The sequence below is a fragment of the Phocoena phocoena genome, chromosome X, assembly GCF_963924675.1.
Source record: "Phocoena phocoena chromosome X, mPhoPho1.1, whole genome shotgun sequence".
NCBI classification, from domain to species: Eukaryota; Metazoa; Chordata; class Mammalia; order Artiodactyla; family Phocoenidae; genus Phocoena; species Phocoena phocoena.
This window is the reverse complement of record NC_089240.1, coordinates 12,426,776-12,454,119: the sequence shown is the minus strand read 5'-3', so window position 1 is coordinate 12,454,119 and position 27,344 is coordinate 12,426,776. Positions and strand designations below refer to the sequence as shown.

The window sequence follows — 27,344 nt, the reverse complement described above, 5'->3', positions numbered from 1 at the left end:
GAATCTAAGATGAAGTAAAACCTTCCCCCATCTGGGAGCTTAATATCTGAAATTTCACCAACAGAGTCACTCGTTTGAGTTAAATATTGTCCTCACACCATAACCCACCTTTAAAATAAAAATATCATGGGGAGAAACGTCATAGTGCCAAATTAGTAATAATTTTCTCTCTTCTGTCAAAGGTTGTTACCAGGGCAGCCTAAGAATCACTAAATAAATGTTTCATGAAATTCCCAGTTTTGCCTGGCATTTCTACTGTACTGTTTAAAAAGTTGGGTTTGGGTAATTGAATTATGTGTTCTCCATAATTAGGTATGTGACGTTTGCCATGTCTGTGTAATTTCACTTATCTGAAAATGGAGAATAGTATTATTACCCCTTGCCATGGGGTTGTCGAGAGGATTACCTAAGAAAATGTTTCCAACTACTTGACACAGTAGCTGGCAAATGGTAAGTATTAGTAAGTATTAGACATAATTTTCTGTAAATACCCAAAGTACAGTAGCTACGGGACCCAAGAGAGAGCCCCATGAGGATCTAGACTTCGCTCTGATAAAGGCAAGCACAGTGGGTGGAGAGCAGGTGGTCTGGCTTCCTCCTAGCTGTGGGGAAGGCACAATAGCCAGCTGTGTGCTGGGCAGGAAAGGGAACACGATGCCCAGGCTTCCTCTAGGTAACAAAGCGAATGCAAAACAAGGATGAGTGCAGCACATTCTCTGAGGTCGGTAGGAAAATCAACAGATTTCTCTATTGGTGTTAGGCCCTTTTATTGCCATATCTTTCCTCCACTAAGCCTCGAAAGAGCTCAGTCAGAGACTCCCTTTGATGACATTTTTAAAAACTTACCTTTTTGTAATGCTTTCAGCCACTGACTTCGGCTCTCTTCATTTGATGCGTACACATAGAGAAGCCCATCTTTATAGACAATCTGGAAAGGAAAAGATTTGGTGCATTTAGATGTAATTGTGTTATAGTTCACTCTGGTACAACTACAAATTTTTGTTATCCAAGAGAAACACTGAGTTTGCCTATATAATACACATTAGCTCTGGAATTAGATTTTTTAAATCTAGTTATTTTTATCCTCCACCCCTCAGTTTATTTTAGCCCAGACACCTCTGCGCTTTGGAAAATGACAGCAATGATGCATCTGACAGCAGTGAACATTGAGGCCTCAGCAGGAATGCCCTGGACCATGGAGAATTATGAAAGTATAAAATGTTAGACATTACAGGTGTCTTAGAAGTGTTCTGGTCTAGCCACCGACCCAGTGCATGACTGTATTTATAGCCCACTGGAACATGTTTATCTGCTCTATCCTTGAAAATATGTTCAGGGATGGAATGTCCTTTACTTTTGCTATGCCATCCTTGCCAACTTCCATTCATTCTGATCATTTTATGGTTCATGCTTATATTGAGTGAAAATATGTCTTCCTGTTACTTTACTCCCTTGGGTCATGTCCCACCCTGGGAATCCCCAGTATAAGTCATTTTCTATTCCTTATGATACTTGGTGAAATGTTTGAACATTCCAGTGTCTGGCCCAGATCCTTCTCTAGTTTATTCAGCTTTTGTGGGTAAACAATACAGACCATTTATTAAATACCAACTAGTTTCTGGGCTCTTTCCTAGATAATTTAACATTTTAATTCCCTTTCAAGTCTATAAAAATATATGATTATGCCCACTTTGCAAATGAAGAAACAAACTCAGAGAGAGGTTGAGAAGGTTGTCTATGGTTACACAAACATAAGCAATGGGGCTGGGAGCTCTGGCGTTCCAAAGCTCATGTTCTTTTGAGTATTCCATGCCATGGTGATACTCATTTGAAGCATCTTCCATGAGCACACGCTCCTCCGGTTTTTCCCAATTGGGCAATGTTCTTTTTTTTTAAGTGGGAACTATGGACTGTTCACTGAGTGGATTATTTTATTTTATTTCATTTTTTGGCCACTGTTCCCTCATAGTAGCACAGGGTAGTCTGACCATTGGAAGAACAGTCTGTCTGTCTCTAGAGCAGAAAGATAAGTTTTCTTGATATAATAAAAGTAGGGCAGGTGTTAGATCAAGTCACTTCCATGGGGTACTGTAGGCACCCTCTCCGTAGGAGACCAGTGTTTGAAATACTTCAGGGTAAAATTCAAACTCCTTAGCGTGCTATGCAAAGCCATTTGTGATATGGCCCTGGCTACCTCTCCAGGCTCGTCTCTCACTCTTTCATGGGGCTGCTTAATTCTGAGCACCACCCGGATTTCTCCAAACGTGCCACACTGTTTCACCTACCAGGGTCTTGACATCTGCTGTTTCTTTGTTTTCGCTGCCCTTCCTGTTTTTGCTGGGCTAAACTCCCATTGTTCTTACCAACCTGAGTGCCACCTCCAACAGGAAATCTCCCTGACCTCTTGGAGTGAGAAGTGCAGCTTCTCCGTTCTGGGACACCATGGCTACGCTGCCACCTTCGTCTTAACACTCAACTCCCTGCATTATAATGCTCTGTAAATGCCTTGGGGATAGGGGTAGTGTGCCTAGTACCTTGTAGCATATTGGAAATGCTGCGCAATGTTTGATGAAACAGATCATCAGACCCCAAGGCAAGTCAGACCACTAAGGCCTACACACTCATCTATCTATCTTTCTCTCCCACCGGGGAAGGCAGCTTGGTGGATAGAATTTAAGCAAACTGCCCCAGTCCCATCTGGGGATGTTCCAGATTCAGAGAGAGGTTGAGAATGCTCTCTATGGTTACACAAATATAAGCACCTGCCATTGTCTTAATGAATCATCTAGCAACATCTTTATTTATCCCCCCAATACTGAGTTCATAATAGAAAATATTAAAAGAAGAGCCATCCATCCGATGGAATGTTATCCCTCCCCTTACCTGAAATGGGTACTGTCTCTCCACGGGGGTCTGCTCCTCAAGATTTACTTTCTCCACACATCTGATTTGCTTAATCTCAATTGATCCCTTTCTGCTGCCTCTTTTCTGAATTAAAAGGAAAATATAAGATGCCTCACGTGATATACAGTGGTGCACAAAGAACAGAATCAAGTTAACGTTACACTTAGGAGGGAGATTGGGAGATGAGATGGGCGCGTGAGAATCATTCCAATTATTCCATAATAGTCAAAATCCAATGATGAGAGCGTATGTTTTTCGAGTGTGGACATAAACTCCTCCAAGAGCAAGTCTTCAAGCAGCACTTAATTTTTTTGGTTAATCTTGAAACACATTTCAGATCACCTGCCATATGGTTCATCTATTCAGGAAAATTAAGCATCTTCATCTTGTTTCGATTTTATGACAGTATTTCAGTATTTCTACTGTGATAGAATTCTCAGCTGCACAGAAATAGTCTTGTTTTCAGCATTTGTTAAGACAGGGTTTCTCACCTTCAGCACTATTCGGGGCCAGATGATTCTTTGTGGTGGAGCCAGCCTGTGCACTGTAGGATGTTCAGCTGCATCCCTGGCCTCCACCCACTCGATGCCAGTAGCAAACTGCCCCCCTCCCGCAGTGATGACAACCAAAAATGTCCCCAGCCATTGCCAAGTATCCTTTGGAGGGCAAAATCACCCTCAGTTGAGAACCACTGTTCTAAAGTTACAATTTGCCTTAGTAAAGTTGAGCAATGTTTGAAAATGCTTTATCTTGAATTCATTATAACTTGGCTAAGAAAAGACAATGTGATGAGTACAAGTTGATTTTTACTGTGTTCGCTAAGAAATCTGATGTTTCCTTATATTAAGCACTTAATGGAGACTTGAGAAAAATAAGTAGCATTAAAAACAATGAAATAAATAGGGTCTCACCATTTTGTCATATTCATAGTAGGAGAGGTTTGTTTTGGTCAAAACAAAAAGCCGCTCTTTGTAATTATTGGGTGACATTTTCTTCTTTTGCTGTGACCTTTTGAGAAGAAGTTCTTCTAGAATGGATTCTGTGTTCATATTGTCGTCCTAAATAAAATAAAATGATTAGAATGAATGTTGGCAGCATCTAGCTAGGTTGTCTTTTAGCTTTCATAATTTTTATTCAACTATTTCTCATTAATGAATAATACAAATAGTTTTTTTTAATTAGATTTAACAGTATAGAGGAAAATGCAATGAAGCAGGCTCTTTTTTTTTTTTTTTTTTTTTTTTTTGCGGTACGCAGGCCTCTCACTGTCGTGGCCTCTCCCGTTGCGGAGCACAGGCTCCGGACGAACAAGGCTCAGCGGCCATGGCTCACGGGCCCAGCCACTCCGTGGCATATGGGACCTTCCCGGACTGGGACACGAACCCGTGTCCCCTGCATCGGCTGGCGGACTCCCAACCACTGCGCCACCAGGGAAGCCCTGAAGCAGGCTCTTAAACACACACATTCCTGCACTTTTTTCCTACTGCCTTGGCTTTGACGTGTTTAAATACGTTGATATTTTTATAGCATTTTATGCATTGTACTTATCTCCCACTTTGGATCATAAATTCACCATCTTCACACTACCTTCCAGACCACCATGTCAAAATTCTCCTTTTTCCTTAAACATTCTAGGGACATCTGTTGAATTGAATTGAATATCATCCAACTTTAAACAATCTGAACTCCAGACAGTTCATCGTGTCTGAAGGAACTGATCAGCTGAAATTTCTCTCCACTAATGTGGCCCATTGTTGGATCAAATTATCCAAACCACTTTGAGACTCTGATATTGTTGTAAATGACACCACAGTCCCTGAACATGATCAGCTCTTTAGCATAAAGGACTTGGGTATAATTTTCACTGTTTCTGAGCATAAAACATTTTCAAAAGCTGTCAAAAGGGATTTAAAAGAACTGAAAGAATTGGCGCTTCATAAACTAAAAACACTCTTGCTTTTTCTTCCAAAACTGCATAAAACATTAAAAGTTAAGGTATTTCTGGAAAATAAATGCATTCATTTTCTGGTTCTACTAAGACTGTTGCTTCAACCCTCTGTCTGGTATCAGGCCTAGTAATGAAAAGCAATGCTGAGCAGTCGGCCACAAGGGACCAACTTCCTTACATTCTTTGCTTTGTGAAATCACGTGCTTATTAGCAGTCAGATGCCCAATCATTACTATCTTTCTTTGTTTATTGATAATCTGAAGGTAATTAACTTTACTCACCTTAATTTCGACAGAGCTGAAGAAGTGTGCTTGTAGGTCTTTCGCTCTCAAGCTCTAGGCAAAAAGTCACTGCTCTGAGACACCCCACTCATTTTCCCTCTGGCTATGCCAGGGTCATGCATTAAAAAGAAGATATTTGCATCCTATCTATCACCTGATCAGGAAGCAGCCACACAGTCACTAAGGGGCATGGCCGCAGAGTATGATGGGCCCACTACGGTAGGAGTGGAAGAAAGGGAGACTAAGAAACTCTGCTTGGCGTTGAATAAACCACGGTCAGGCCCAGCCAGCTTCCCTCCTGACATAGGCTACACCACTCTAAAGATGGGAATCAAGCAAATCAGCTTTTATTATTTATCTACATAGTCAGAACATATCTATATGTTCTCCAAGGGCATTGTTCGTCTCCTAGGCAGAAGTAGTAGAAGTCTTAGCCATTAAATATAATAAAGACTCGGCCACATTTTGCTTTGAATATTTTTACCTGGAAATAAAGTATAATTCTTTTGTGAAAGTAGAATGGGTTTCCTTTTGAGCCCAGTGAGTGCTATTCTCCACGGCCACTGGTTTATTTGTCCTGGACTCAAAGATGAGGCAAAGATCAGGGCACAGTCAACCCAGCCGGCCCTGGGAAGGCAGGGAGCACGCCTCCCTTCACCTTTGCCTCCGTGGTAACCTCTGCGCACACGCCTGTTCAGATAAGATTATTTTCTACACCCGTAGTCTATGGCCGGAAGAGAATTTGCTTGAAGACTTACTGAAACTCTGGAATGTCTACTTTTTGTGAGTTAAAGTTCCCTTTGGAGGAGCCATATCACACTGGGCAGAGGTGTAGGGAACTTTTTGCCTTTTAAATTTCTCCATGAAAAAAATTAACAGAGCAGAAAGAGAACACTGTGAAAACTCTTGTCAAATGTCTTTTACATCCACAGCTAAAACATTCCTCCTCAAAGCAGAGTGGTAGTTAAATAGATCTGGTTAGTTGAATACAAAGTTAACTTTTCAACACTTATTTTCAGACGCTGAATCAATTTGTAACATTAAGAGCACTGTTTTAAAAATGCAAATCCCAATGTCCAAGGTAGAGCACAGCCCTTCTCGTACTACATGCTGATACACATGCTTCTCTGCACATTCATCACATGAAGAATGGTTTCTTGGGGAATTTTATCTAAAAAATGAATATGATGAGCCACTGAAAGCACTGACAAATGAAATTCACAAAGTCGCTTCTGTATATTGAAGGGAAGAAGGACATCGAGTAGAAAGGAAGGTACCAAGTCCTCAAGAACATTTTCTAATAAATCTCCAAGAGTTTATACACGTCGTTGCATCTAATGAAACATAATTTGTCAAATGTTAACAAAAATGTTTATTCCAAATCCTGCCCTTTGTGAATTTTTTGGCTTTCATCTTTAAAATCATATGTGATATATGTTTATTCGACAAAAGCAAGAACTACAGACAAGCAAAAGAAAACAACTTTTTGGTGAACATACCTTTAGATTTTTTTCAAATTACACATGCAGGTGTTTATTTTCACACAAATGAGTTCACATGCTATGCATACGTGTCTGTAATCTATGGTTCTCATGTCACACACACCTGGAGCCACCTGCCTCTGAAGTCCTTCAAAATTCCACTCCCTAAGCTGGATTCCAGAGCATCTTAACAAAGTTAAAGAACTCTGTTTTGATGACTCACACTTCTTTCACCTCCCGATCAGTTTCTTCTGAGACAATACTTGGTTCCTGATCAAGTTTGGACCTGCCTTTCTCCTTCTATTTGCTTCTATCCCTTCCTTGTACTTCCCTCTTCTCCTAGAGTAGCCTAGATTCTAAACTGGAGGCATTTCTATGGTGAGGACTAATTTTTAGAAATGGAACGTCTCTCGCCTTGTATTAGGACAGTAAGTCAACGGGGCTCCAGGGCCACTGTTCACTCAACCGCCTGTCCAGTGACTAGCAAACTCGGCTCTGCCTACCCACATTTAAGGGAAATTCAGTTGGGAAGGTGTTTTTTTTTTTAAACTAAACAAAATAAAATTTGATCCTAAAGCTAGAAACCAGAAATCTATTTCCATAGAGGAGCTGGTGCGATTTGGCTGGACACTCATATATCACTACCTACGTAGAATAGACACATCAATTTGCTTACCAAATAGCTCAGGCTGCCTATTTCCATAAACATATGAAACTAGAAAGATTAAAGTGCAGGGGAGGCCAAAAAAAAAAAAAAACCTGTCAGAAATCAGTACAGTATTTTCTATAAGGAAGTCAGCAACCACTGTGTAAGTTTTAAACATAAAAGGTGCATGCTGAATTAAACAGACTTGGCATCATTACGGTTACTTAGCATTTATAAGGAAATGATATCATGAGAGTAAGGAGTTCAAGCCTGCACATCTATGCAGCACACTTGATGTTGAGCCTACAGTGTGCTTGAGTGACAATGAACGGGTTTGAGAGAGAGTTTCAGTAGCTCAGGGATATGCAAGCTTGCTGTGGGCTCGTAGACTCAGAAGCCTTCCAAGAGGTGACAGGACTGTCACTCGTGCACTGTGTCACCCTGACCAAGCCCCTTCCGTGCTGTAAATGTTAGTTTTCTCACCTGTGAAATGAAACGGGTAACAGCTCTTTCACTTTCTGTGACTTAAATGAGGAACTTTATGTGAAAATACTGGGCATGCTACGGGTACCCATAAGTTATTTATGATTAAAAGAGTAAAAGGTGGAGAGAAACAACTCAAGTTAGAGAGGAGTCCTTACTCTTTGCTACAAAAGGCCCGAGGAAGGAAAACTTACTATTTTTCTTAAGATAATTGAGAAAGATATTATGGAAGAGAGGGCATTCAGGTTGGACCTTGAAGGATGTGAGTGATGGCGGTGATGATAATCCTGGCTAACATTTAAGGAGGGCTCACGAAGTGCCAGGAGCTCTTTAAAGAACCTTAAAAAGATGCATTTGTTTACTGGTCACAACGGCCCTATGGGGTAGGCCATAAACAGCCCCATCCTGTGGGGTAAGTTGTAACGAAGCCCCCCTACGGGGTAGGTTGCAGCATCATTCCCTGCTTATAGCTGATGACGCTGTCACAGATAAGTAAACCGACCGGGCCACACTGCAAGCGCGCAGGAGCTGGGGTCTGAATCCAGGCAGTCTAACTCCATAGCCCATATTCATTTTATTTTATGTTGGAGAAATATAAAAAAAATTTTTAATTGAAGTATAGTTGATTTACAATATTATATTAGTTTCAGGTGTACAGCATACTGATTCAATATTTTTTTAGATTACATTCCTTTTAAAGTTATTAGAAAACAATGGCTCTATTTCCCTGTGCTGTACAATATATCCTTGTTGCTTATCCATTCTTTTTTATTGAAATATAGTTGATTTACAATATTGTGTTAGTTTCAGGTGTACAGCACAGTGATTCAGAGATATATATATATATTCTTTTTCAGATTCTTTTCCCATATAGGTTATTACAGAATATTGAGTAGAGTTCCCTGTGCTATACAGTAGGTCCTCGTTGTTTATCTATTTTATATATAGTGGTGTGTATCTGTTAATCCCAAACTCCTAGTGTATCCCTCCCTGCCCTTTCCCCTTTGGTAAGCATAAGTTTGTTTTCTATGTCTGTGCCCAGCCCATGTTCTTGACCACAATGCAGATGTTAGAGAAGGATACGCCAGCTGTGTAATGCTCCTAATCAGAGAAGGCTCTAACCTAAATGTAGGAAGGCAGCCACAGGGTATCAAAGGTGGTAGGAACCCTAGAAGTCATTTTACAGATGCAACACTGAGCCCTGGCGGCCTAGGTGACTTAGCCAGAATCACGACACTGTGACTAGAGAGACACAGCCCACGGAGCCAGATCACTGGTGTCCTGCCTGGGACACTTGCCCACACCATCATGGCAATAAATACACTAAAAGAGATCTATGTGTTCAGCTAAATGTATGATAGCCTTGCTAAAGCCTGTGGTCTGGTAGAACTAGGCATAAATTTGAGCCTGACCAGATACACGCAGGGGAGCTTTTACTGGAAATATCAGAAAGATGTGACCTATAAATAAGGAACCTTTAGAGGTTCCTTCTTTCAGCAGGAACCTCTAAAGCAGTGTTAAATAGCAAAACTCTAGCCCACGTTTTGAAAATAGGTAAGAACATACAACCTCACAAGTTGGAATAAATTCTAAGTGGTGCAAAAGGGGCGCAGGAGTCAGGAAAGGAAGGGAGAAAGGGACGTATAGTTAATTGGGGCCATTGGATAGCTCCCTCAATTAAAATGTATATTCCCTGGCTGGCTCAGGATGGTGGCTTTAAAGCTTTATTTTTTAGAATTGAGAGATGAGGGTAGCAATTCCTTACCCCTTTATTTGATTTGGTTATCCTCCCTTACTTTACGTATCATTTACCTAAGATTTTGGTGGGTGTCAAGATATTAAAATAATACGTGTGGTGGGAGGGCAGTGGAGGGGGGAGGGCGGGAATTCCAGAAAGGGAAGGCGCTCCAAGTGCGGACTGGGATGGGGGCTCCGAAAGCCAAAATGGTGGACCTGTGGCAAACTTGACCTTCACATACTTGCCCAAGGGCAGGCCTGCTTATCTTCCTGCTAAATAACTGAACAAAATATGATGGTAAGTTAAACAGGAACAGAAAGCTTAACTCAGAATCAGGTAAAGTGGTTCAAAAATATAACTCTTAAGATGCTGGCCAAAGACAAATACCAGCTGCACAGAAGCTGACAGATCCCCGTTTCATAGGACATTTTGCAGGCGAGAGAAAGTTACAGTTGATCTCGGCATGATACGGACAGAAATCCTTTAACACTGATACTTGAATCCAGCATTTTGAAACACCATACCTCGGTTGCTCCAAAATGAATTTATGGAAAGCACACACTTTAGGAAGCCATTTTTGCACAGAGAATGCCAATGCCTTTCCTGTTAGAGCTAAAATTTGCTTTTGGTGTGAAGCTCATCTTCAGTGCCTCATAGAGCTTTGCTAAGGCCTTTCCTTCTTTTCAGCAACCTCTTTCCTTCTGCTCCCTCCCCTCTGCCCAGCGCACCCCTCTGGGCACCTTCCTTAGAAGAAAAGCAAAAAGTGATAAATTCACGTCCTAATATATCATGCTGAATTAGTTTAACACGTAACACTGCTAAGGATACAGGTTGGTGTGGACAAAAGCACCAAGATTTTGGGGGTTCAGATCCCTGGCCTGTCTCTGTGCTATGGCCTAGCACCCTAGTAGATGTTCCAGAAGCCTGCACCCCTTCCCCTCATCACTCTGTAGGCAAAGTTTTTAAAAAGACCATAGCAAAGTGTAAAAACTGGAGACAACGAGATGACCTCGACATAAACGTTTAGTCCTCACCCTCCTTCCCCCAGCCCCCTGGGGATAGGAGATATTGGGAGGGGAAGACACCTCACGCCTTCTCTCGTCAACAAGTACCTGCTCCGTGGCTCTGTTATGGCCTTGCAATCCCGGGACTGGTTACCTTAAAATCAGTTTGACTGTGTAATTGTGCCACCGATTTCTAACAAATAAGTACGTGGATGTGACTCCAAGTGTGGCCCACGGACAGGCAGTATCAGCATACCCTGGGAGCTTGTTTGAAATTCATACTCTCAGATCCCACCCCAGCCCTAGTGCCTCAGAATCTGCATTTTAGTGAGATACCAGGTGACCTATGTGCACGTGAGAGTTGGAGAAGCAATGACCTAGAGCACATTATAGTTGTACTACTTTTTAAATCCAGTGAAACCATCATGGTCTGCGAGAACTTTCAAAATTCTATGTATGTGGCTGCAACTGTGTGGTTCACCTCCCTCCCATCTTTCTACCTCCATCTAGAATACCCGCAGGCCCCTGACTTACGGAGACTTCAGGAAGCTAAGAATAAATATTCGTAGCAAAAAAAAAAAAAAAACCATCATAAAGCACAGATAAGTAAAAGAAGGCATGACTAACATTTTTTTTTGTCTTTTGGGGAGCAGTTACAAAGCCAATGTGAAAAGTCACAGAAGGACCTATAATGGAAAATAATCTGAAAAAGGATAGATTTTTTAAATATGTGTATATATATATGTATGACTGACTCACTTTACTGTACGCCTGAAACTAACACAACACTCTAAATCGACTACACCTCAATAAAAAAAGTAAATAAAGGGGAAATAAAAGTCCTCAAAGGGCAATGGCTTAAGAATAGTATGGAGAAAATCAGCAGAGGAATAGACACAAAGCTAGATCAAGCTGATGGTGATGTACACACAACCTGACAGGTTCCCTGAATGAGATCTTGAGCTAGGAGGGAATTTCCAGTGACTCTTCTATAGCAGGCCCCCGAATGACATGGTCCCATCCAAAGCCCCCAGAGGAGCCCCAGCAATTTCACCTTCATAATTTTGCACTGTTTTTCTTAAAGCACCCCCCTCCCCCCAAGTTTGTGAACTTCAGGCTCTACGACACCCAGATCCGAACCTATTTTCCTGTAGGACGTGACGCTGTAGAGCCACCTGCCCTTCCACGTACCATTTTGCCTGGCTCTGTTGCCCGGGTCCACGGTGGTGAGGTCGCTCTGCTCTTGTAGGGACTCAGCCGCAGCTGTCCTCCTTCCAGCAGCCGCAAATTGCCTCACATTTTCCCGGCTGCTGGGTCAGAAATGGCTGCATTACTCAGTGCCCCCCAAGCGTTTATTGTCCTGCAAGGTCTTACACAATCCCACAGGAAACCGCGCTCAACACTTAGCCAATACTTGTTGACCTGATTGAGCGCAACAAAAACGGAGACAAAAGCATATTTCATAAAGGTTCCAACTTTGATAACTACAGCTCCTGCTTTTCCCAGGCAGCTCTCGGGTGCATATGATAACCTCTCTTTGTTTGGAGAGTTCTGCGCTGGAAAGGACAAGAAAACATCTCGGCAAAGGCCCGCTTGTGATGCTGACTTCTCTCACACGAGTCAGGAAACCATGAGGTAACGCCAAAGTGTGCAGAGAATAAGCAATGAAAACTTCAACTCAACACTGGACCTGGCCAGGGAGGTCAGAGAGGATATGAGCGAGAAGGACTGTCAAATGATGGAAAAGGAGCACATTTCCACAGCTTAAATTAAGAAATCCAGAAATGGAAGAGAGATGGGTGTGGCTCACGTACCATGCACCAAAAGTGCAGTGAAGGAATGTGATTATCACTTGAATGATTTATGACATCACAACTTTTAAATTTTATTTTTTATTAAAATTTTTTTTTATTGAAGTATACTTGATTTACAGTGTTGTGTCAGTTTCAGGTGTACAGCAAAGTGACTCAGTTATACATACATATATATATATATTCTTTTTCCAATTCTTTTCCATTATGGTTTATTACAGGATAATAATAAATATAGTTTATTATTGAATATAGTTCCCTGTGCTCTACAGTAGGACCTTGTTGTTTATCTATTTTATATAGAGTAGTGTGTATCTGTTCATCCCAAACTCCTAATTTATCCCTCCCCCCTTTCGCCTAGGGTAACCATAAGTTTGTTTTCTATGTCTGTGAGTCATAATATCATGGCTTATTTCATTCTGCCATCTTCTCCAGTGCACACTGACTGTATGTAATCTGTAATAGGTCTAATGACTTATTTTAGGTTCAGCTATGGATGGCTGAGAAAATCATCCTTTTGGCATGCATTGACACACTATATTAGCTTATAAATTGTTGGCTACTTAAACTTATTTGTAAACGTCTGTGTTGTGATGAAATCTTGGGTGGGCAGAGGATGGTGAAGCCCCTGACTTTGAAAGAGGTATTCCTTTGAGTGGACACAGGGTGAGCATCATTTCTATTCATTCGTTCAGTCTTATTGAGAACCTACCATCTACCAAGCATTCTGTTAGGTCCAGAGACACAGCAGTAAACAGAACAGCGGCAGCGCACATCTTCAGGAGGCTTATGTCCAGTGGAGGAAGGACTACAAATAAAGATTTAATTACAGTAGAGTGTCTGAAAAATAAATATTTCTATTTGAAACTGGAATTTGGGGAACGACAGAGTCCTTCAGAACAATTCAAAAGAGGAGAAATTACACCCTGATAGCAAATAAGTCACTGATGGATTCCACATAGGTCTCCATCCTCTAGGAATCAAGTAGGCAGTCATTCGAGAAATTGATGGTGAAGCAGAGTGACAGTGGCAAAGCACCTTGGCCAAATAAATTAATTCTACACTCTGCTAATTCACTACCTTTCCCACATGGCGATTTGTATTTACTCTGCGGTTTGAACATGGTAGCATGGCTGAAGATCAATTCTAGAATAAAAAGTCAGTTTAGGGGAGGAGAAGAGGACGTGGCAGAACGCTGAAAACACCTGGGCACGACCTCTTGGGATTCTCATCCCTTCTTGCGGCTTGAAACGCTCAGGGGCAGCTGGGAGGAGTGGTTTCCTCTGAGTCAAAATGTCCCAGATTTATGTATTTATTCTATTCATTCATTTCCTCTGCTGCTTCTCCGGAACTTTTCTTGGGCTTTGTATTTTCCATGTCTTCAGTCCAATTCTAACTTGTTGTGGCAACCTACTGTTTCCATTATGTGATTTAATTTGCTCGGATTATGGTGTGCGTTGTCACCTCTACCCAGGGAGACCCATAGGAATTTTCTCTGAGCTTCTCTGCGTGAGCTTTTAGCACGCAACAGGTTTGTGTAGGGCTGCAGCATGGGGCGATTTGGCTTCACGATGTAAACGAGCTTGTTCAGTTGGGAGCAGTAGTGCTTACATTTTTAGAACAAGAAAGAACCTGATAGGATCCATTATGTGTGTGTGTGTGTGTATGTGTGTGTGTGTGTGTGTGTGTGTGTGTGTGTGTGTGTGTGAGAGAGAATGAGAGAGAGAGAGAGGGAGAGGGAGGAAGAGAGAATGTGTCTGTCCGTGTTTCTTCTGGCTTCGAGTGACGTCTATTTTTCTCTTATTTTAAAAAATTCATTTGAGTCATGGCTTTAAACACCATCTATATACTTATGGTTCCAAATTTCAGCCAGGTCCTCTCCCCTGAATTCCAGACTTGTATTCGACTGTCACCTTGTCCATCTATACTTGGAATATCTAATAACCATGTCAAATGTAACATGACCAAAGGTGACCTCCCGACTAACCCCACAAACCAGCTCCTCCTACAGGCTTTCCTTCTCAGCTGAGAGCAAATGTAGCCTTCCAGTTGCTCAGGCCAAAGAATGTGGAATCACCCTTGACTTTTACCCTTCTTTCACACCCAACATCTGATCCGTCACGAAATATGGTTAGCCATATTGTCAAAATATATCCCAAATTTGGCCACTTTTCACCACCTCTACTGCTACCTACTGGTCTAAGTTGCCACCATCCGTCATCTGGAATATTGTGCTCGCCTCCTGCCTGCTCATCCTGCTTCCACACTTGCCGCCTGCTGTCTGTTCTCCACTGACTAGCCAGAATGATGCTTTCATATGTAAGTCAAAGCCGGCCGCTCCTCCTGTCTGAACTCTTCAATGGTTCCCCCTCTTCTGGTCCCCTAGTACTGTCTCTAACATCATCTTATGATTCTTCTACCTCACATTGCCACTCCTACAGTATTCTGAGCACCACCTGCCCCAGGGCCTTTGCCCAGGCTGTTTCCTTTACTTGGCAAACCATCACAGACATCTGACTGGTTCGTTTCCTCATCTCCAGGCTCTGCTTCAAATGACATCTTCCTAATGAGCCCTACCTAGACCATCTTGTTACTACCACACCTCGCTCCACCCAGCACTCCCAATCTCCCTTACTCTGCTCTACTTTTTCTTTTTTTCATAGCACCTAACACCTTAAAACTGACTACATAATTTAGTTATTTATTACCTTTAATATCTGTCTCTCCTCCCTGAGGGGTAAGCGCACAAGGGCTCTGATAGCTTCTCTCGGCAGCCTGAGCATTTTTCATGGGGATCTCTTCACTGGGGGCGTCTCTCCGTCACCTCCTGCTCTTATGTCTCCTGGTGCTGAAATAATCTACTTGGAGGTTGGGATCTGATGTGAATAGTTTACACTTAACTGGAATCAAAGATGGATGTGTCATCTCTCCTAAGGATGCTTGCATATTAAACCTCAGGTTCAATGGTGGAACCCGAGGTTTTTCTTCATGAAAGGAGATTGTGAGTGGAGGGTGAGGGTGGACACAGAAAGGTTTGTTTTTTGTTTGTTTGTTTTTCTTTCTTTCTTTTTTTTTTTTTTTTTTTTGGCCATGCTGCACGGCTTATGGGATCTTAGTTGCCTGACCAGGGATCAAACCTGGGCCCTTGGCTGTGAGGGACCACCAGGGAATTCCCTGTTGTGTGGGTTTGTTGTGCCTTTTCCCGACATCCATGAGATCTTTACACAGATTGTTGGCATTTTATCAATTTCACTCCTATTTTCTAGCAGAAGGTAAGGACTTGAGGTCTAGATGGGGTTGGCAAACTATTTCTACCACCTGTTTCGGGAAATAAGATTTATCGGAGTGCAGCCACGGTCGCCCGTTCACGTGTTGTGTGAGGCTGCCCTCCTTCTCCAGCGGCAGAGTTGAGTTGTTGCGACAGAGGCCATATGCCCACAAAGTCTCAAATGTTTACTATCTGGCCTACATAGAAAAAATTTGCCAACTCATGCTCTAGAAGAATCCTGCCAGCTATGGAAGTGATCTAGTTGCTTGGAATTTAGCTCAACAGCTCAATTCAGTAGATCTTCACTGAACTGTATTGTGTACAAGGTGCCAGTTGGAAGCAAAGGAAGTAGGCAGAGGCGAGATCTTTATGGAGCCCTTCCAGCTACGATTCCCACTTCGATTCAAATGATTTTTTCCCAAAACTTTATTATGAATAATTTCAAAATACAGAAAAGTTTTTTAAAAGTATGGTGAACACCCATACACTACTAGATTCTACAATTACATTTTATTATATCTGCTTTGTCATCTATCTATTTATCCACCCTCTATCCATCCATCAGTCCACCTTATTGGTATTACTACTATTACTGTTATTTTTTGCTGCGTTCAAAGTAAGTCACAGACACCAGTGGACTTCATACGTGAACACCTCAGAGTACATAACATCAACGAGGACAGTTCAAATTAGCCTTTTATTTTATTTATTTTTAGTTATTTTCTTTTTATTGGAGTATAATTGCTTTACAATGTTGTGTTAGTTTCTGCCACACAGCGAAGTGAATCAGCCATACGCATACACACGCCCCCTCCCTCTTGGACCTCCCATCCCCACCCCCCATCCCACCCATCTAGGCCATCACAGAGCACCGAGCTGAGCTCCCTGTGCTATACAGCAGGTTCCCACTAGCTAGCTATTTTACACATGGTAATGTATTTATGTCAAACCTAATCTCCCAATTCATTCCACCCTCCCCTTCCCACCCTGTGTCCATACGTCTGTTCTCTACGTCTGCCTTTCTGTTCCTACCCTGCAAATAGGTTCATCTGTGACATTGTTCTAGATTACACATATATGCGTTACTATACGATATTTGTTTTTTAACCTTTTAACTTCAACCCTGTGATCTTGAAAGCAGCCTTCATTTGACCAGAAGACACAGTCTTACACAAGCTGAAAACTGAGAAAGGTTATCAGGATAACTGAGGTAAGTATCATTCACCTACATTTCTCCATTTCCCTGGTTCAGAGATGAATCGGCCTTTCAGGCCTGAGAATGTTTTGCATGTGATGAATTCTAGGAAAGTTCTGTGGCTCAAGAGAGAGGGTCATAAGCTATTCTTTTCTGGCACGCTGCCAAAAACCCATGGGAAGGACAATTACGTGTTTCATGCAATGGTTGATCACATGTAGCCTCTGGGTCAGAACCCTGGCCGATGGGCCAGACCACATCCATGCAGATTGCTCTCGTGAGGGTGGAAACAGGAGTCACGTATACACATCTTTTCTGGATATTTTTGGATGTCCTTGACCACAAGCACATTAATGCCCTTCATAAATGAATGTTTACAAAATAATCAGTCCCTTACTTGGAGACATTTCCTGGGTCCAGAGAGTCTGAGTCCCTAATATGGAATATTCTAAAGATATTTGTCATTTAATGAACAGCATTTACCATGCCCTGGGAGGCAAATTACCGAAACCTGATCAATCTGCAGGAAAGATTTTTTTTAAAAAAGACTTTTTGAGTTGACTGCTTGAAGGAGAAAAAAAATTGCAAATGATGAAACGTATAAGATGTCCTTATATTTCTATAAAGTATATTTTTGAGAAGAAAGTCAGCCAGTCATCCAGGAGAAGAAAATAAAATTTTGGAATGAAAAAGGAAAAAAGGTCACATAAAATATGTTGATAATATGCGTGTCTTCAAGGATAACGGTGTTAACTTGGAATCATCGAGCGATTGATGCCATATCTACACGCTCATATATCCAGCTGCCTGTTTAGCATCTCCAACTGGATGGCAAATGACAGTGTGAAAAGTGCTCAAAGCTCCATGTATGAAGTCACATTTCTCATCTCAAAAGCCAGCTTTGTTACAGTGAAACATTACTTGCTGCATATTCTCTTTGTAACAATTTGCCCCCTACCTTTGTTTTTCCTCATTTTAAGTCTTCTAGCTTTTCAGGTCTGCTCTTTTTTGTTCTTTTTTTCTGCAGCAGCCCACAAACAGACTTCCCTGCCTTACCCTGACAATGCACACCCTTGGACTTAGCTTCTCCCCATGACTGGCTTCCCAAAGTCAAGAAGGAAGGGAAGCTCTTCTGCCTGTTTCAGTTTCAGAGGTGGAGGGGATTCTGAGTCCCAGGGGAGGTTCTGAAAAGGTGATAAACTGAAAGCATCCTTAAGAGTATGGCAAGTCCAATATAGAGGTGGGTGAAAATGCACAGCGATGCCATTCTCTCCTGTTTTCTTGTATTAGGAAGCTGTCCTTCTAAATGCGACATGTAACAGAGAAAACTTTCAGGATATCCGTGCATCAGAGGGTACTGCTCTGGCCAGTGGGATGCAACATTTCATCTCTCAAGTCTAGTTTAATAAATTTTTATCTTACTGGATGTCTGCTTGCCTTGGTACTAACATTTAAATGAACAGATCTGCTTTCTGAAAGGGTAAATTTTTTTTTAAACATCTTTATTGGAGTATAATTGCTTTACAATGGTGTGTTAGTTTCTGCTTTATGACAAAGTGGATCGGCTATACATATACATATATCCACATACCTCTTCCCTCTTGTGTCTCCCTCCCTCCCACGCTCCCTATCCCACCCCTCTAGGTGGTCACAAAGCGCCGAACTGAAATCCCTGTGCCATGCGGCTGGCTCCCACTAGCTATCTACCCTACGTTTGGTAGTGTATATATGTCCATGCCACTCTCTCACTTCGTCCCACCTTACCCTTCCCTTGCCCCGTGTCCTCAAGCCCATTGTCTACGTCTGAGTCTTTATTCCTGTCCTGCCCCTAGGTTCTTCGTAACTTTTTTGTTTTTTAGATTCTGTATATTTGTGTTAGCATACGGTATTTGTTTTTCTCTTTCTGACTTACTTCACTCTGTATGACAGACTCTAGGTCCATGCACCTCACTACAAATAACTCAATTTCGTTTCTTTTTATGGCTGAGTGATATTCCATTGTATATATGTGCCATATCTGCATTATCCATTCATCTGTCGATGGACACTTAGGTTGCTTCCATATCCTGGCTATTGTAAATAGTGCTGCAATGAACACTGTGGTACATGACTCTTTTTGAATTATGGTTTTCTCAGGGTATATGCCCAGTAGTGGGATTGCTGGGTCATATGGTAGTTCTATTTTTAGTATTTTAAGGAACCTCAATACTTTACTGCATAGTGGCTGTACCAATTCACATTCCCACCAGCAGTGCAAGAGTGTTCCCTTTTCTCCACACCCTCTCCAGCATTTATTGTTTGTAGATATTTTGATGATGGCCATTCTGACTGGTGTGAGGGGATACCTCATTGTAGTTTTGATTTGCATTTCTCTCATGATTAGTGATGTTGAGCATCCTTTCATGTGTCTGTTGGCAATCTGTATATCTTCTTTGGAGAAACGTCTATTTAGGTCTTCTGCCCGTTTTTGGATTGGGTTGGTTTTTTTTTTGAAATTGAGCTGTATGAGCTGCTTGTAAATTTTGGAGATTAATCCTTTGTCAGTTGCTTCATTTGCAAATATTCTCTCCCATTCTGAGGGTTGTCTTTTCGTCTTGTTTATGGTTTCCTTTGCTGTGCAAAACCTTTTAAGTTTCATTAGGTCCCATTTGTTTATTTTTATTTCCATTTCTCTAGGAGATGGGTCAAAAAGGATCTTGCTGTGATTTATGTCGTAGAGTATTCTGCCTATTTCCTCTAAGAGTTTTATAGTATCTGGCCTTACGTTTAGGTCTTTAATCCATTTTGAGTTAAGTTTTGTGTATGGTGTTAGGGAGTGTTCTAATTTCATTCTTTTACATGTAGCTGTCCAGTTTTCCCAGCACCACTTATTGAAGAGGCTGTCTTTTCTCCATTGTATGTTTTTGCCTCCTTTGTCATAAATTAGGTGCCCATGTGTGCATGGGTTTATCTCTGGGCTTTCTATCCTGTATCATTGAGCTATATTTCTGTTTTTGTGCCAGTACCATACTGTCTTGATTACTGTAGCTTTGTAGTATAGTCTGAAGTCCAGGAACCTGACTTCCTCCAGCTCCGTTTTTCTTTCTCAAGATTGCTTTGGCTATTCAGGGTCTTTTGTGTTTCCATACAAATTGTGAATTTTTCTGTTCTAGTTCTGTGAAGAATACCTTTGGTAGCTTGATAGGGATTGCACTGAATCTGTAGATTGCTTTGGGTAGTATAGTCATTTTCACAATGTTGATTCTTCCAATCCAAGAACATGGTATATCTCTCTGCTTGTATCATCTTTAATTTCTTTCATCAGTGTCTTATAGTTTTCTGCATACAGGTCTTTTGTCTCCTTAGGTAGGTTTATTCCAGGTATTTTATTCTTTTTGTTGCAATGGTAAATGGGAGTGTTTCCTTAATTTCTCTTTCTGATTTTTCATCATTAGTGGATAGGAATACAAGAGATTTCTGTGCATTAATTTTGTATCCTGCTACTTTACCAAATTCATTGATTAGCTCTAGTAGTTTTCTGGTAGCACCTTTAGGATTCTGTCTGTATAGTATCATGTTATCTGCAAGCAGTGACAGCTTTACTTCTTGTTTTCCAATTTGGATTCCTTTTATTTCTTTTTCTTCTCTGATTGCTGTGGCTAAAACTTCCAAAACTATGTTGAATAATAGTGGTCAAAGTGGACCACCTTGTTTTCTTCCTGATCTTAGAGGAAATGGTTTCAGTTTTTCACCATTAAGAACGATTCTGTGACAGGGCGAGAGAGAGGCATGGACATATATACAGTAACAAACGTAAGGTAGATAGCTAGTGGGAAGCAGCCGCGTGGCACAGGGATATCGGCTCCGTGCTTTGTGACCGCCTGGAGGGGTGGGATAGGGAGGGTGGGAGGGAGGGAGACGCAAGAGGGAAGAGATATGGGAACATATGTATATGTATAACTGATTCACTTTGTTATAAAGCAGAAACTAACACATCATTGTAAAGCAATTATACCCTAATAAAGATGTTAAAAAAAAAAAAGAACAATGCTGGCTGTGGGTTTGTCATATAGGCCTTTATTATAGTGAGGTAAGTTCCCTCTATGCCTACTTTCTGCAGGGTTTTTATCATAAATGGGTGTTGAATTTTGTCGAAAGCCTTTTCTGCATCTATTGAGATGATCATATGATTTTTCTCCTTCAATTAATATAGTTTATCACATTGACTGATTTGCGTATATTGAGGAATCCTTGCATTCCTGGGATAAACCCCACTTGATCATGGTGTATGATCCTTTTAATGTGCTGTTGGATTCTGTTTGCTAGTATTTTGTTGAGGACTTTTGCATCCATGTTCATCACTGATATTGGCCTGTAGTTTTCTTTCTTTGTGACATCTTTGTCTGATATTGGTATCAGGGTGGTGGTGGCCTCCTAGAATGAGCTTGGGAGTGTTCCTCCCTCTGCTATATTTCGGAAGAGTTTGAGAAGGATGGGTGTTAGCTCTTCTCTAAATGTTTGATAGAATTCGCCTGTGAAGCCATCTGGTCCTGGGCTTTTGTTTGTTGGAAGATTTTTCATCACAGTCTCAATTTCAGGGCCTGTTTATATTTTCTATTCCTGGTTCAGTCTTGGAAGGTTATGCTTTTCTAAGAATTTGTCCATTTCTTCCAGGTTGTCCATTTTATTGGCATGTAGTTGCTTGTAGTAATCTCTCATGATCCTTTGTATTTCTGCAGTGTCAGTTGTTACTTCTCCTTTTTCATTTCTAATTCTATTGATTTGAGTCTTCTCCCTTTTTTTCTTGATGAGTCTGTCTAATGGTTTATCAATTTTGTTTATCTTCTCAAAGTGAAAGAGTAAATATTTCTAAGTTTTTTTTTTTAGCCCACAGAGCTTTGAAAATCCACCTCATCTGTTTTCTTGCATAAAAGCATATTTTCCAGTTATCTATTATCATGAAACAAATGACCTGGAAACTGAGTGGCTTGAGACAACCATGTTTATCTGCTCACAAGTCTGTGGGTCTGGAAGTTGGGAAGCACACAGGTGGGTGTTCATGTCTTAGCCACGTGGCATCAGCTGGGGCAGCTGGGCCTGGAGGAGCCACTTCCTAGATGGCTTGTTTGTCTATATGTCTGGCGCCACAGTGTCCTTGGCCTCTGTCTCCTTCCTCACATGGCGTTTCTTCCTCCAGGACCTCTCCTTCACATGGCGTGGGCTTCTCACACAAAGCTGGTCTCAGAGTCCTCATTCTTCCTACATGGCAGCTGGTTTCCTAAAGGCAGGAAGCAGAAGCTGGCAGGCCATTTCAGAGCCACGCCCAGAAGTGGCACACTGCCCCTTCCACCATATTCCATCGGTCAGAGCAGCCAAAGGCCCTGCCTAGACTTAAGAGGAAGAGAAGTAAACTCCACTTGTGATGGGGGGAGTGTCAGGGTCACACTGAAGAAGAAGACAAGTGTATATGGGAGATACTGTTGGAGCCATCTTAGGAAAATAGAATCTTCCAAAGGAGGAGAAATGATGACTCTGGTCAACAGTGTGTAGTCATGATGACTGCCAAGTCAAACTTTTCACCCAGACTTGAGGGGACAGACAGGCAACGCTTCCTAGAGGGAGTCATGTGGAAACTGAGAGCTGAAAGATGAATGGCGATAGGCCAGATCAGGGAGAAGGAAATGTCCAGGCAGAGGCACAGCAAGTTGACAAGAGAGTGAATGCACATTCGAGAGCCTAAAAAAGTTGAGCATAATGGAAAGAGGAGCTGCTGCTGCTGTGTGTGTGTGTGTGTGTGTGTGTGTGTGTGTGTGTGTGTGTGTCTGTCTGTCTGTCCATCCTTGAGCAAATGTCAGCATGCTGAGGGTGAGGCTGGGTTAACGACATCACAGGACTTTCTCGAGGGCAATGAAGGTTTTAGGCGGTTATTCCATTTCCCTGTGACGTGGAGAATGGCTTGGCTATCAGAGAAGATGGATGGTGGCAGTCAAAATGGGAAGCACTGGATATATTGCTACTTAAGAGAAATAGGAGCAGAATCCACAAGATTTCAAGGTGGAAGAGTGATAACTTGAGTTTCAGGCTCAGGCAATTGGCTAAACATTGAACCTTTTGGTAGAGAAGGCAGAAGTATTTACCCAGGTCTGCCAAGTGCCAGACAGAGAGCCCATGCTTCTATTTTCTTTGGAGACACCTGCAGACGTTAAGTAGAATGATGATGAGCAACAATATTATTTCATGGCACTTTTAAGGTTCACGTGTATTATCTCATTAGCTTTTTAAAAGCTATTTATTTTATTTATTTATGTTTGGCTGCATTGGGTCTTTATTGCTGCGTGCAGGCTTTCTCTAGTTGAGGCGAGCGGGGGCTACTCTTCATTGCGGTGCACGGGCTTCTCATTGCAGTGGCTTCTCTTGTTGTGGAGCTCAGGTTCTAGGTGTGTGGGCTTCAGTAGTTGTGGTGCGTGGACCAGTAGTTGTGGCTCGCGGGCTCTAGAGCACAGGCTCAGCAGTTGTGGTGTATGTGCTCCGCGGCATGTGGGATTTTCCTGGACCAGGGTTCGAACCCATGTCCCCTGCATTGGCGGGCGGATTCTTAACCACTGCGCCACCAGGGGGACCCTCTCATTTAGCTTTCACTCATCGGAGTAAAGTGGGAAGGGGGGACTTGAGCCCTACTGACATATAAGGCATCAGGGGGAATGCCTACGGACTGTTGTCTTAAAGCAGGGGTCTGCAAACTAGGCCTGCAGCCAAGTCTGGCCCACTACCTCGTTTTTTTTAGAGCCTGCGAGCTAACAGTGGTTTTTACACTTGTAAGTACTTGAACTAAAAAACCAAAAGGAGAGTAACACTTCATGACAAGTGAAAATTACATGAAATTCAAATGTCAGTAGCCATAATTAAAGTTTTATTGAAACACAGCCACGCCCATTTACTTGTGGTCTCTGGCTGTTTTGTTGCTACAAAGACCAACTGGCTTGGTAGCCACAGAGAACACGTGCAAAATCGAAAACATTTACTATCCAGCACTTTCTTTCCTTCTTCAAAACCAGGCAGTGAGCTTTCTGGTATTTACAGAACAGAAACCCGCGGAGGCTTCTGCAACTCCGCACTCCCCTGGGAACTCTCCAATTCCCTCACCCCGTTGCAAGGAGAGAGCAGCAAGCAACTTATTTATGTAGCCAACAGTTGTGTAATGCTTAGCACCTGCCCAGCTCATTTCATTCGCATCACAACCCCATCAGGTGGTATCATCACCATGTCCATTTTACAATGGAGGAACCGGAGGCACAAAGAGGCTGAGCCACCTGCCCAAGGTCACACAGCTAGAAGTGGTGGAGGCAGGATTGAAACCCGTGCCGCCAAGCTCCTCGGATTGCGTGACCAGCGCACTCCAGGTACAGACAGGTGTCCTAGAAGGTCCACTGGGACCTTCGCCCTGAACAGAACACCTGCCAGGTCCAACCCCCGCTCCCAGGGCCCAGCGCGCAGCTCTAGGGGGCGGGAGGGGCGTCGAGGTCAGGCGGGGGCGGGGGAGCGGCGGGGGGCGGAGCGAGAGGATCCGCGCGGCGGCGGACTGTCAATCAAGGAGTATCAACCCCGCCCAGGGCCCCAGAGACCCACACACTCCCGCCTCCCGCCTCCCGCCTCCCGCCTCCCGCCTCCCGCCTCCCGCCTCCCGCCTCCCGCCTCTCGCCTCTCGCCTCTGGCCTCCCTGCGGCCGCAGGCAGCGAAGTGCTGAGTCACGGTGAGGCAGCTGCGCGGCGCCCTCCGAGACCACCTTCCCCACGCCTCCCCCGCCGTACGGGCTGCAGCAGCCGCCCTCACCGGGCGGGACTACAGAACGCCCGCGGGGCCGGGCGGGTGCCGGCTATCAGCAGGACCCCGCCCTCTCCGGCCCCGTCCCAGACTCCCAGGGGAATCTCCTAGGGAGATGGCCAGAGATGCTTAAATAGTCCTCTGCAATTGGGTGCAAGTGGCAGACAACTTTTCTTTCTGCAGACCACTGCGATCTGGTAAGTACCTCATCAGTGATTCACGTGCATAGAATTTAATTGTAGGAGTCTGGAAAGACCCAGAAATAGTCCAGATTGAGGGGGCGGGGCGTAAAATATCAATACTTTCAAGATGCGTGTAGGTAGGTGATGACAGTTCTGTACGGCGTGGAGGATTGAGCTCATTTTAGGTGCCCCACAGCCCAGCACCCAGTAAATATTTATTGATTGCCTTCTCGGGGAGGGCACATTTAGGGTGAGCCTCGCTTGCCTGCCTGGAGGTCTTTGCCCCGCACAGTGCTCTGAGTAGCAGCAGCTCACGTTCTTAGAGCGCTGACTACACTCCTTTGCGGTAGGCAGTCTTATTACTCCTATTTCGCAGGTGGAAATACTGAGGAACAGAGAGGCTTAGCATTTGGCCTCAGGTCACACAGCTGGTACGTTGGTGAACTTGGAATGCAGACCCAGGCTGTGTGGCTCCAGAGTATGCTTCTTGCTGAAGCATCTCTCTTGGTTTGAGTGGGAATCTTTGAAGGAAAGGATTATACGCAGTTTGAAGAAGAGCGTTAGGAATTGCGGGTATTGTATGCAAGCATTTGAACTGGAAAGGGGATTGATTATACCTGTTTTGTGATACGCCGTTGAGTAGGCTTTCGACCCACAAAGACGAAACACTTTTGGATTGGGGCTGTGGTTGGGTGCCGAAATACGGATAGCACTGTCAAGGGTACCTCCTCCGTGAGTTTCCTGTGCTCTACTTCACATGAAAGCTGCAAGATTTCTTGCTACTTAAGTAGCAGGAAATCTATCCCTGGGCTTCAGGGATAGATGGGTCTTTGAATTTGATGACCCTCAAATATCCCTTTCAATGTCAAGGTCTTTGGCATGTTCAGGTGAGAGTCCCAGACCTGTTGGTTTTTCTCCGTGTTCCCTGTGTCGCCACACAGATACCTCTCAGCTCAAGGTAGCACCTCCGTCATGGGGCAGCGCGGGGTGGGGGGGACGTCGAGGGATTTCAATCATGTAAAGCAGATAAAGTGAGCGTTCGAGGTCCTTAGCGGAGCTGTTATCTCTAACCCTCGCCAAAGGTGGTCGTAGGGCTACACCCGCTAAACCTTGTAAATCATTAGTAGGGTGCTGGGAACCTAGCTAGTACTCCCACGCGTTCACCATCATTATGCTTGTTTTAAAGCGCCTAGCCCAGGTCTTGTGCAGAGGAAGCAATATAAAAATCGTAGCTGTTAATACTTGGGGCAGGTGTGAATTTCGTATCTTATATTTTATAGTCCTTGGGTGGTCCCTCGTTGATGATTTCTCTGTTTTGTTGTTCCTCCTCTTGCCCTCTGTCGTCTACAGCTCAGCCTCAGAACACTCTCTTTTTAGCCTTGGGCATGGCGTGGTCCAAAAAGGTTACCCTCTCACTGCTCAGCCGCGAGCAGTCGGAAGGGGTTGGAGCGCGGGTCCGCAGAAGCATCGGCAGACCTGAGGTACGCTGGCTGGTTGGTGGCTGTTTCCTGCTTTTTAGCAGAAAGGACTGGTGGGACCCTGAGGATAAACTTGGGAAGAGAGGGCATGAGACAATCACGAGCCGCCCTGTTGGGTGCCTTAGGAACCAACTCTAAACTTAGCAATTGGGGTCCTCCCCGGAGCAGCCCCAGTCCCAAGGGGGTTTCTGTAATATGGATCCAGTGGTCCTGAGGTGAAACCTCTGTGCCCCTCTCTGCACACCCATGTCCCATCCTGGGTTTATCTGTCAGCCTCTGTGAGCACTTCACCAGACTCACCCACCTGATACCCCCGGGTTTACATGCCCACAGGTCAAAGCACCAAGGAGAGACACTGGGGCCCCATCCCAAATTCCCAGGAGAGAGAATCCTCCTGGCTTGGGTCAGGTCTCTACCCTGGACCAGTCAGCCATTGCCAGGGATCTGAATTCTTAGAGAGACACCTGAGACCCGACTTTGTGGACCTCTTGGTGGGAGGTAAGTGGGGGCTTCCCTCAGAGAAGGTGATTGTAGGTGAGGCAGATATCTTTTCACATTAGAGAGCAGTTTTATTTGAAAATTATGGGAGACATGAGACTTGGCGGAAAAGAAAATCTTATACGCATAGAAAGGTCATCAAATGGTGGTTATCGCCCAAGGAATACAGTGCCCAGCCCCAGATTCCAAAAACAGATTTGTTTTTATTGAGGTATAATCGACATATAACATTACTTTCAGGTGTACAACACAATGATTCAGTATTTGTATATATTGCAAAATGATCACAAGTCTAGTTAACTTCTGTCATCATACATAATTATTTTTCTTGTGGTGAGAACTTTTAAGATCTACTCTCTTAGCAACTTTCAAATATGCAGTACAGTATTAACTATAGTCACCATGTTGTACATTCCATCCTCATGACTCATTTATTTTGTAATTTAAAGTTTATACCTTTTGACCCCCTTCATCCATTTTGCTCACCCCACCCCCACATCTGGCAACCACCAGTCTGTTCTCTGTATCTATGAGCTTGTTTGTTTTTGGTTTCCACATATAAGTGAGATCATACAGTATTTGTGTTTCCCCCTCTGACTTATTTCACTCAGCAGAATGCCCTCAAGG

General features: G+C 43.2%; 2 protein-coding genes across 2 annotated transcripts in view; one reads left to right on the top strand and one right to left on the bottom strand.

Annotated features, from left to right (window-relative positions):
- The window catches only part of BMX (BMX non-receptor tyrosine kinase), a 40,809-nt gene extending 36,853 nt beyond the window's left edge, over positions 1-3,956 (bottom strand). Inside the window, exons 1-3 of the mRNA XM_065900324.1 lie at positions 3,816-3,956; positions 2,884-2,988; positions 847-928 (exon numbers count right to left, since the gene is read on the bottom strand). Coding sequence (XP_065756396.1) covers positions 847-928; positions 2,884-2,988; positions 3,816-3,953 — 325 coding nt within the window. The 5' untranslated portion in view covers positions 3,954-3,956. The remainder of the gene's footprint in view (positions 1-846; positions 929-2,883; positions 2,989-3,815) is intronic.
- A 22,132-nt stretch (positions 3,957-26,088) lies between these two features.
- Positions 26,089-27,344, top strand: part of PIR (pirin) — a 99,240-nt gene continuing 97,984 nt past the window's right edge. The window contains exon 1 of the mRNA XM_065901120.1: positions 26,089-26,222. Within this exon, the coding sequence (XP_065757192.1) occupies positions 26,127-26,222 (96 nt within the window). The 5' untranslated portion in view covers positions 26,089-26,126. The remainder of the gene's footprint in view (positions 26,223-27,344) is intronic.